The sequence below is a fragment of the Dioscorea cayenensis genome, unplaced genomic scaffold, assembly GCF_009730915.1.
Source record: "Dioscorea cayenensis subsp. rotundata cultivar TDr96_F1 unplaced genomic scaffold, TDr96_F1_v2_PseudoChromosome.rev07_lg8_w22 25.fasta BLBR01001127.1, whole genome shotgun sequence".
Classification (NCBI taxonomy): Eukaryota; Viridiplantae; Streptophyta; class Magnoliopsida; order Dioscoreales; family Dioscoreaceae; genus Dioscorea; species Dioscorea cayenensis.
In genome coordinates, this window is record NW_024087518.1 from 20829 (window position 1) to 32492 (window position 11664).

At 32.3% G+C, this 11664-nt stretch overlaps 1 protein-coding gene across 1 annotated transcript; it reads right to left on the reverse strand.

The window, feature by feature from the left end:
• Positions 1 to 337: 337 nt before the first annotated feature.
• Positions 338 to 1662, reverse strand: LOC120255673. Its single transcript, XM_039263444.1, has 2 exons — positions 1637 to 1662; positions 338 to 749 (listed from the first exon to the last, which is right to left on the reverse strand). Exons 1-2 carry the CDS (start codon positions 1660 to 1662, stop codon positions 338 to 340), a joined length of 438 nt encoding a protein of 145 aa, XP_039119378.1.
• Between the last annotated feature and the right edge of the window lie 10002 nt (positions 1663 to 11664).

The window sequence follows — 11664 nt, forward strand, 5'->3', positions numbered from 1 at the left end:
AGGGATATTTAGAATATTGTTTTAATTTATGCTCCAAGGTTTTACTATCTAAATCACGCAGTTGATAACTTGAGCAAAACTAATATTCAAGGATGTTTTATCTTATTAACTATGCACATAAATAATAGATAAAACGATGCTTCATAATAATTATCCAAATAATAAGAGTTCATACAATGTATTGGGGATAGGGCTTACACTAACAGTGATTAACCACCAACATATGTTCATGTTAAACAAAAAGTCGTTATTAGTCTCCATGACATTCAACAATGTGTTACATTATTGGAAAACATAATTGGTAAACAAAGTCATCATAGGGGACTCATTGTGATTGCTACATGCTAAACATGTCCACTGCCATCTCTTGCCTAAATTGTGTCCACTCATTAGTTGGTTGCACAGCTGCAATGTGTTTATTGTCATCTTCTACACTTTCCTCCAAGGATGTAGTCTCAACTTCATCCTCATTGGGAACTTCTATCAAGTCCCTTCTAATGAAATTATGAAGCAAGCAACACTCATTAATAATATGCCGTTGCATGGCTATGCTGTAGAAACTTGGACTTGATGTAATTTTCCAACGAATTTTCAGAAGCGCAAATGTCCTCTCAATCACATTTTTAGCACTTACATGTTTCATGTTGAAAAATTCTTTAGGAGTTTCTAGTCGATGACCGTCTGCCCATGAACTCAAGTAATACCATTGGCCTCGAAAAGGTGGAAGAAATCCAGAGCAATTTGCATATCTAGAATCAACCAGGTAATAGAAATCTAAGATGAAACATATTATTTATTAGGTTCAATGTAAGAATAATGTCAACGATAATGGTGGTGTATTTTAATTACCACTTGGAACTTTCAAGCCATTAGACTTTGTAGTGGCATCTCTAAGCACTCGTGCATCATGTGCTGAACCCTCCCATCCAAACAAAACATATATAAATTGCATGTTTTGACTGCAAACACCGAGTACATTAGTAGTGATCTCAGATTTTCATGTTTCTATATCTAGGTCAATATACATTGGACACATTCACTCGGATATGTGTCTTATCCAATGCACTAAGACAATTCTACATTTGGGAAAATAATTATTACTTGTCCATTTGAGTACTTAAAAAAAAAATCCCACTAAAATTAATTAGTTACCTTAAACCACTTCCACTTTGGGTCGGTTGAATTTTCTAGGATGGGTTCAGGTTTTTTTAAAAGAACGCTATCACAAAGAATAATTGATCATAGGACAGTATGGAAGTGTTGACTAACTGTTTTGGCCGATCTTACAAAGTCAAACTTAATTATCCTATTTTCGACATAGTGTGCTACAATGTTCAAAAACATTGCAACCATCTCCTCAATGATGACATTTCTAGTGCCTCGTAACCTACTTGTGGTGGTCAACAATTGGCATAAGTTATAAAAACAACATTGATCTATGAGCAGCTTGTCAATGCATTTTATGTCACTTTCGCAAATCACCCGACTCAAGTATTTATATTGTTTACAATGCCTACATGATGCTGACCCCACCTCATATTGAATTGACTTGTTTCTATTATCCATTTGTTTTCTTGCACATATAGAAGCCTTGATGTTTAGCACATAGAAGTAACACATGTACATTACAAAATACAATCGGACTTCATCAACCTCGTCCATTCCTAAAAACATTTCATAACACAAGAAAATCAAGGAATAACTTTTCATGTCATACCACATTGCCAACAAATTTGTAAACAACATCAAACGGAATTAATTTTGAAAATTTTTCATGTAGACAAGCTTTATCATAATCTTTGAGTGAAAACAAATATAAGCATGAAGTTGGAAAATGTATACACCCCAACAAAACAAACAAGGTTGCGTCACATCAGACATAATACCATGAAGGTCAACCAATATGGTACATTAAATCAAGAGGAAATTAAACCAACTAATATATCGCATTAAATCATCAATATACAATATTATGAAAGAAAATATCACCAATAATCTTCTCTCTATCTATCTCTCTTAATCTTAATCTTATAAATATATGATATGTTGGTTTCCTTCAATAAGGAGAAAATTAGTGTGATCTTTACCAACTTTCTTATCCCATGCATATATACAATGACATAAGTGGACACATAATACTTTTCTAGCTTTTTTATATATATCTTATAGTGATGATGACAGAGTTGTTTTCATATTTGCTTGATGTTTATTTAGCAATAAAAATAATTAGTGATTAATCAATGAATCTAAACTATGTATCTTAACATTAATTGAAGAGAGAAATATTCAAATCCAACTTCAAACACTAAAACAACTCAATGGTTGGTGTACATATATTGACATATATATATATATATATACATACATAATTAAGTTAATTCTATGCTTTACTAAGAGAGCACTCAACCACTTTAGAAGCCATGATTACTAAAATGAATTTCATATGTTGCTATCCAGAGAAGTTTTTCGGTTTTGTACATAGAAATACTATTAAAAAAATAAATAGTGAATAGATGTCATTATCTCTTGATGTAAATGCTTTGGCTACTAATTAACAAAAGGTTTGTGAATGGATCACTATGTTTGACTGTTGCATTATAGTCTGGGCCGTCTGCCCTTATTTTCACTATTTTCTTATATAGAGATTTGTCTTTCATTTTGATTTTTTGAGCACTTGATGATGAAATTCTTTATGTTTAATGTAAGAAGTTCTTTTTTATTTGAAATCGTACTTACCTTTGTGTTGAGGTGAATAAAATTTTTCGGATCATGTTTCAGAGAGCATGAAGCGCAAGAAATTGACAGACTAGATGGTTAATGGTAATTCTTGCTCCATTGAAGCATTGTATGCTAATTTAAAATCCTATTCCTATGATATAAAGTTTGTAAATTTCTCTTCCTAACGTAGGGTTGCAGTGATTATATCAAAGCATAATACTGGGCTGGGTGAAAGCAATGGTTCTATGATTCTATCATTCTACTCTGCTATTGATCTCTAAGTATTATAATCAACCACTCATCAACAAAATAGAACTCACAAACCAATGACAAAATCAACAACATTTCATACAAAATTCATAAAGATAATCAAAATTCCTAGATCCATTAAAATTCATAAAATCACATCGATTGCAAAAAGAAAAAAAATAGTCTTTTGCCAAGAATTCATCCTTCACCCATTCAATCATCCATCATACAATGATTTTCAACAAAAGAAGTAAAACCAGCATCACCACATCATCAATGAAAAAGAAAAATAGAACTTTAGGTACCAACAGGAGGAGAAAGGAAGCTGAGGATGAGAGAGATGAACTTGCGAGACCTCTTTGCCGTGGCTTTACTCTTTGTTCCTTGAAATCTGCAGAATAACGATGGTGAAGATGATGGTGGCGATGGCGAGGATGATCACGGGATCAGTAAACAGCGTCAGTGGTGAGATAGTATCAAGCAAGTAACAATGATAGTAAAGAAGAGAGGTTAGGTTAGAGTTGGGATATATACAAGTAATATTTTAATTTGGAAATGGGAAAAAATGTAATTTCAAATCTCAGTAATGGGTATTCCCCTAATGTGGGGGGAATGACTTATGCCTTTGGGGGAGGTAATGAATTCTCCCAGCCCTCAATGATTACATGCACAAAAGAACATCCAAATAAGGGGAAGGGAATATGTAATCAATGATTCCCCTCCCCAGAGTAATCATTGAGGGCATCCAAACACACCATAAGGGGTTTTTTGTATGCAAGGAATGGAGTGGTTTTCATTCCTAAATCCATACATACCCTTGTTTGGGTGTGTATAAATGGTATTGGCACAGACATAGCAATTTAATCAAATTGTACAGATGGCGGATTCAAAAGCCTTGAAAAAACAAGAGGATTGAGGATTCCTTGTGTTGTAAATGACTATATTGCCCTTAACAAAAGCAACATATCTGGATTTTGACCAAAAAGGCAAGAGATTTTGACCAGCAAAACAAAAGGAGAAATATTGAGGGTGAACTCCATCGTGGGTTCCGGCAGGATCTCCAACATACCTGTAGAGATTCGGCACGAAGCTCTGGCAACAATGTAGAGAAGTGACACTATGGAGAGAATCAAACAGAGGAGAGAAGCAATGACAAACAAAATCTTTACAAGATCTAAGCTTTTTTTAGAGGATCACAGGCAAGTGCTTGAAAAAACTGTCATTTGGTTGATTCTTTTGTAAGTTCTCCTCAACATGTGTAGATAGTGTTTTAGCAATGACGTTAGTTTTAGCTATTGTGCCTTTTCTCTGTCCCCTAGGTTGGCTATCAACTAGAATTTAGCTTTACAATGAGAGACCATCTTCAAATCTTCAAATTGGAAAAGACGTAGATTTATTCGGTTTTGAAGCAATATCTGAGGTATTTATGTTGTTACTTATGGACATGGTGTTATAAGGGACTATTTCCTTCTAGATTTTTAATTGATTATGTGTTGTCAAATTGATCATTATAATTGCTTGATTGTAACTTTTATGCTAAACTTATTTATTTTGTAACATGAATAGGAAGTGGAAATGCTTATATAAGTCATTGAACATAATTACATCCTTGGTGTTTCACTCTTTAATCATTCCAAGACTTCTGATTATGTTCTTTAAGATGTGAAGACTTGAAGATGTTTGACTTATTTATAAATAGTTTTACGCTATCAGAAGCTTAAAGAGGAAAAACAAAAAAATAACTATTAAGTCTATTTTAGATCATGGAAACTAAATTCACATCCTAACTCTACTATACATGTGAGATGGTGCAATAAGCTATCATCTGAATTGTATATTTTATTCTTTTTGAAAGGTTTTTCTTTTGTTTGTATGGAATGTAGATTTTAACCTGCTAATTTTCGTTTTATTCCTTTATTTCCTGTGTTTTTCGTGGCTTGTTGCATGTGCTCTCTTCCAAATGTCAGTGGCTCAAAGTTTGTGGTTTTGTTGCTCTTATGAAAAACAACATTTGGTTATTTAATCTTATCACCAGTGTCTTTTAACATAATTTCTGATTTCATGATTCTAACATTTCATTAACATAGTGAAAGAGGAAGTGTTTTGCATTTGGTCTATGAGAAAAATGTTGCCCTTGTATCTTCAAGTAATCAAATAATTTTTATCTCATACTATGTCACATATTCTTATACCAAGCTTCAAATAGTTTTTATCTTATAGGAAATTTTAATTATTTATGAAACTTATAGTCAAGCTACAAATACATTTTATAGTATATAAAAAAGTTTATAGTCAAGCCAACCATTGTTCACATGTAATTGTATTTAGTTATTTTAAAAAACTATTAACTCAATGAAATTGCACAATGATTATATGCTACGTTTATATATTGAGCGTCATGATCACCACATGTGCAACAAGTCAACAACCATAGAAATAGAATGATTGAACGTGATATTGCATCAACATCTACTAGGTGCCGCAAACAACACAAATATCTTCATCGAGTGGTTTATGAAAGTGACATCAAGTGCATTGATAAATTACGTCTGGACCGACATTGTTTTCATAACTTGCGCCAATTGCTAACTACCACTAGGGCTACGGAGCACAATAAATGTTCGGGTTGAGGAAATGACCGTGATGGTCTTAAACATTATAGGACACCATGTCAATAATAGGATAATTTAAATTTAATTTTGTTCGATATTGAGAGACAATTAGTAGACATTTTCATGGTGTTTTGAAGTCAATTATTCTTTTGCCATGGTGTTCTATTGAAAAAGCTAGAACCTGTACCAAAAAATTCAAATGACTTTAGATGGAAATGGTTTAAGGCAATAGCTTATTTGTATTTTTTTTTTAATCCTAGCTCATATTTTATAAGGAACAATAAAAATCAACATAGAATTGTCTTGGAGCTTTAGATAGGACACACATCCATGTAAACGTGCCTAAAGCTGATCAACCCAGATTCAAATCGAGAAAATCTGAAATAACTACCAATGTATTTGGTGTATGTAGCCAAGACATGCAATTTACATATGTCTTGTCTGGCTGGGAATGATCAACTCATGATGGCTTAATTCTTAGGGATGTCTAAATAAAAGTTTTCATTGGTTTTAAAGTTTTAATAGTAAAATGGTCTAAAAACCATTAGCTGACAAAAAGTTTTCCTTCTTCCATAAGGTTTCTATTACTTAGTGGATGTGAGATAGTCAAATTGCTTTGGTTTTCTTGTGTTATTTCAAGGACAATGGTATCACTTAAGTTCTTGGGCTATGGACATCAACCAATTACACCTCTAGAATTTTTCAACATGAAATATGCAAGTACAAGAAATGTGATAGAGAGAACATTTAATATTTTAAAAATGTCATTGGAAAATTCTATCTAACCCAAGTTTCTATAGCATGACGACTCATCGATGTATCATTAATGCATGTTGAGAGATGGCAGATGACCCTATAGAAGATGAAGTAGACAATCTAATCTTAGATGAAAATACGCAATATGATTTTGAAAACATTACATCTGTTGATCCAACGGCTGAGTGGAAAATTTAGGCTGAACATGGCTGTGGAAATGTTTAATGCTTGGCAGTCAAGTTGATTTTTATTATTTGCTACTAATGTAAATGTCGAATGCTTCTACATATTATTATTTTCTATTGTTTCTCGTTCTTTGTAATCTTGTGTTTCAGTTTTGATATTGGAAACATGTATTACAAAATATATTTTAATGTTCATGGCAATAGCTGAATTTTATTTTTGGTGCCAATTATGCAATATGTTTACTTGACATGTATTTTTATTTCTTTCCTTGCTTTTATCTAGTATGAATACAGGTTCACAATCAAGGAGTAGGGGTCAAAACAAATATTATTGGACTGTAGAGGAAGATAAAGCTCTTATTGATGCCTTGGTTGAGTTGTCTACAAATCCAGTATGGAGGGCAGAAAATGGGTTAAGAAATGGGTATCGTACCCATTTAAAAAGAATGGTGAAAGATAAAATCGTACACACAACACTAAATGCCCAACCCAATATTGAGTCTCATGTGAAATTGTTTAGAAGCAAAACTATGGTGATTGCCGATATATTATAGAAAAGTTGATTTGTTTGGAATTATCCAAAAATGTACCATTGAATACCGAAAAAAGTGCATATGACGAGTATGTTAAGGTATAAACTCTTTTATTTGGTAATTCTATAGAGTTATTTAATTGTTATTTATGTTATTAACTTTGTTTAATTGCCAACACAATGTAGATCCACAAAGAAGCAATTGGCCTATATTGAAAAGCTTTTCTTTTCTTCAATGACCTTGCTCCAGCATTTGCAAAAGATAGAGCACATAGCACCTCAAGAGGAGATATTGACGATAATTCAGAGCACTATCTCCATGAGATCATTACAACGACCGATGATGCATGTTTCTTTCAAATTCCAAGTGATGAGTATTTTATTCCCATACAGGAACCTATTCTTGCTCCATCACCTACGGGGTTTGAGACAAGTACTACAAGATCTCATTGAAAGAGGAAAAAAATCTTTCCTGCGAACTCATCACTTGATTAAAATATCTAAAAATTTACAAAATTTTATGGAGATAATTGGTCCAAGATTTAAGGCAATAGCTAAAACTGGTGCACATGAAGCAAATCATGAAGCAGCTCATGAAGAAGCCATTGAAGCCACTTAGGTAGAAATTGCAGAAAGGAGAAGATTATTAAATCAAGTAATTTTTGAGATTAATAGGGCTTTTTGATGATAAGGCATTGTTCCTCTTGCAAGTTTTGGCTAAAGATGATGTTCAACTGCAAATCTTATTAGAATTGCCATATAACAAGAGACTACACTTTTGTCATTATTATCATTTACCCCTTTCCCTCTTCCCCTAGTGTGTAATCCATATTAGGCTATGTTGTTATTTTTAATGTTTTACTTGGAAGTAGCTATAACCAAAAACTGAAACTTTTGGTAAGAACAGATCTAATCAGACTTCAGCGCATAATTATCTTTTGAATGTTTTGTTTAGTGTTAATTAGATTAAATTTTATGTGTGATTTTCTTTTCTTTAGAATAATATTAAAGACTAGTTCTTTTATCTCCTACAAGAAATGATGATGAAATTTCACTAGTCTTTAATTAGCTTGAGCATATATTGAATGACAGACTACTGTAATTTGTTGGCATAGGTCTGCAAGATGTCAAGGTAAGAACTTTTAATGTTGTTTTTAGTAAGTTTCTAATTGGGTTTAGGAACTAGGCAAATTTTATGATGCTTAGTGCTCGAACTTGCCATGCATAATATATAAATTCAAATATTAATGATCACACTTCTATCCTTCATTTGTTTTCTCTATATTTATCTAATCCTTTAAGGTTCTTGCTTTTCTTTATCTTGTTTTCAATCCAATAAACACACTTTGTTCAACTGGTGTCGTAGTTGTCTCAGGATATTGTTGATATCAATGTTACAAATCTATTTCCTTCAAATACTTGCTCTACCTTCTTCATTCCATCAAAAGTTATAAGTACTATTATGGGAAAAGTCTTAGGATTATTTCTATTCTATCTGAATGCTTATATTGCAAAATTATGAAATCCAAGTGAGAAATCTGGCAATTGACCATTTCCACTGCCTATCTTGTGTAACAAGGCCCGTGAGAAGTACTTATCACAAAAGAAAAATGCAAAAGCAGATGTCGCCACTATCGTGGAAGATGTAATGATATTACCCTTTTTCATTTTAGAGCTGTCAGTTCATTTTGAATGGAGAGAGTGATGTAGTTGTTGTATGCTTTGTTAAGGAGTAGCAATATCTTGCTTCAATTAAACAAATTCTATTTTTGAAATCATCCAAGAGCTCCATGTCTGCATTTGTTATTTTTTTAATGGTATATTATAATAATTAAAATAAATAGTTTTTAAAGTAAATTATGTGATTTCCATAATAATATATATAGTTTCTGTTAAAGTGGATAATAGTTAAAACTAAATATTTAATGTTAAATTATAATAATTGAAAAAATTTATAACCAACATACTTGATTCTAAATTTTAAATTATAATAATTGGAATAAATTATATCCACTAAATATATGATTTAACACATTAATTTTCAAGAATATTAATTGTTTATTATAAGGGTATACATGTAATTTTATCACAATTCCTCTCTCTACTTTTCCCATTCCCTATAAACAATCCCTCCAACCAAACAAGGTTTTTATTCCCAATCCTATTCCATTCCTCCATCTTCAATCCCATTCCCATTCCTATTCTATTACCAATCCGCGAACCAAGCAACACCTAAAAAACATGTGCAAGTAGCTAATAAATTACAAAATTCCTATTTTATCAATATATTTTTTTTCTTCTTTCATCTCCCCAAGGCATAGTTATTAAACCAGACCCAGATAATGACCCGTTCATAGCTCCGGGTCTTGGGCTAACCTGTTCAACTATTGGGTCAATCGAGTCAACGTCGGGTTAATAAAATAAAATAAAATATTTATATTAATATGTAAAATATGTATTTCTTTGAACATAATTATAAATTATTGATTCATATTTCATACTAATAATATTTCAATAAATAAAACAAAAGCATAGTTTTATAACAAAATACAATTATATAATTTTCAATGTTAATAAACTCTTAAGTCCTACATGGACAGTAAGAAACATAATTCATTCCAAATTTACTGGTGGCCATGGGCTCAAATTGTTGCTACAATTACAACCAGCTTCATTTCTCCAATGAAAGCCTTGGAAAGGCTCCTCATTTCTAGCCTCAGCACAAGCTTCAATATCATTTGCATCATCATCTTCCTCAAGTAACTCATCCAAATTTAAATCATTTGCAAAATGGACAAAAATTACTTTTATTTACAATAACATCTGAATAAATTAAGAAAAATGAATATACCAACAGTCAACATAGAGTAAATACTAATCTATTTAGAAATATTAATTAGCTTCACATTCTTGTTTAAGCTTTAAAGTAAATCTCATAGCTTTTAATCAAATGCTTAATATTTTTTAGTTTTCAAAGAATACAAAGGATTGAAATATTAATTAAATATCCAAAATTATATATTCAATCAAATGCCAAAATGCCAAAATTGGATATGCATCAACTAACTTACTTACCTGTAAGCAACTTAACAGTTTGTACTTTTGTAGAAGATGAAATAATGAAGAGAACTTAGCCTTTGTAATGGATAGTTCTTTCAATAATGGCCTGATGGGGCGATGCCAATATAATAACTGTAAATGTTTACATTAATCTAATTAGATCTACATAAAATCAGCTATGCAATTAGAAGTTTTGAATTTGATAGTTGATACCTGCATAGCCTTGATGTTGGGTAGTTGTGATGTTGATCCCCATTAATCTAATTAGATCTACATAAAATGAGCTATGTAATTGATGTTGATCTCTTGAACCCTATACCACTAGCATTCTATTTGAGAATCGAGATCCAGACTTGTCATAAACTCACGCACTTCTCAATGTCTTGCAAAGAAGAGAAATAGAAGATGAAGTCACGGATGAAGTATTGTAGAAGAAGAAAGTAAAGTGGTCCAAACTCTAGAAACTCTTAACTCTAGGGTTAAGTCATTTCAAAGTTTAAAAAAATAATAAACCATATGACCTAGCCAGGTCATGTAAACCTGTTCGGGTCAATGAATTAAATCGGTTTTGATCGGTTTGACTGGGTTTGACTAGGTTAAAGTCTTAAACAGGTTAAAAGTTAACCTGGCCCGGTTTAGGCCCCTAGTCACTAGATTGAGCAGTCAGACTGTCGGGCCGGGACGTGTTTAATAACTATGCCCCAAGGAGACCACTAAAGAGCTTGTTTAGCTCGCACAAGTTCACTCATACCATAATGCCCTAGCCAAGGCTTGATCAAGCTCTCCCAATATTTAGTGAAAAATTTTATTCGGTATGATCCCCTAAATGGTCTCTTTGCTTTTTGAAACTTATCATTTAGTCTCTCTACTTTAAATTGTAATATTTTAGTTTTTTTACTATTTTAATTTAGTCATGTGAATCTCCTTAAATTTTTAACTCTCAAGAAGGGGGATTGACATGGCTCACTTAAAGTAGTAGAGGGACCACTAGTATATTAGATAAAAAGATGCTAGAGAGACTAACACAAAATAAAGCAATTTTACATTAAGATTGCAAAGGGTGGATCACTCATTTAGGGTCGCAAGGCCAAAATCTGGAAATTTTAAGAACTTTGTGCTGGTTAACTGTTTCTTGTCGGGTCACCATGAAATCGGCATAGGGCCAAGGAGGTCGAGGCTCAGTTTGATCAATTCCATTGCTTCCTTAAGCTTGAGGTTTGACACCTCCAGAACTACAAATATCCATAAAAGAAGCATATGATCATTATTGATAATAATTAAGGAAAGTGGAAGAGATGAAAATTAAATATTCAATTATTTTGCTTATCTAGATGCCCATAAGATTGCCTTGGCAAGGAGCTCCTAGATTTTTCCTAATAATTTAAATTGAGGCATCTAACCCAACCTGACCATACCTTGACTAGAGAAATGGGATATTTAAGAAGACTAAATAAATGGCAAAAGTAATGCCATATCCTATCGAAAAAAGAGCAATTAAGGAAAATGTGATTAGAAGATTCCTTTGTAAAGTGATAAAGGACACAAGTAAATA

What these genes read in the sequence shown, in the direction of transcription:
- LOC120255673 (XM_039263444.1), bottom strand. Translation starts at nt 1,662, where the DNA reads ATGGACGAGGTTGATGAAGTCCGATT. An exon ending in GAGGTTGATGAAGTCCGATT is followed by an intron (nt 750 to 1,636) that starts GTATTTTGTAAT and finishes GGTTGATTCTAG; the next exon opens with ATATGCAAATTGCTCTGGAT.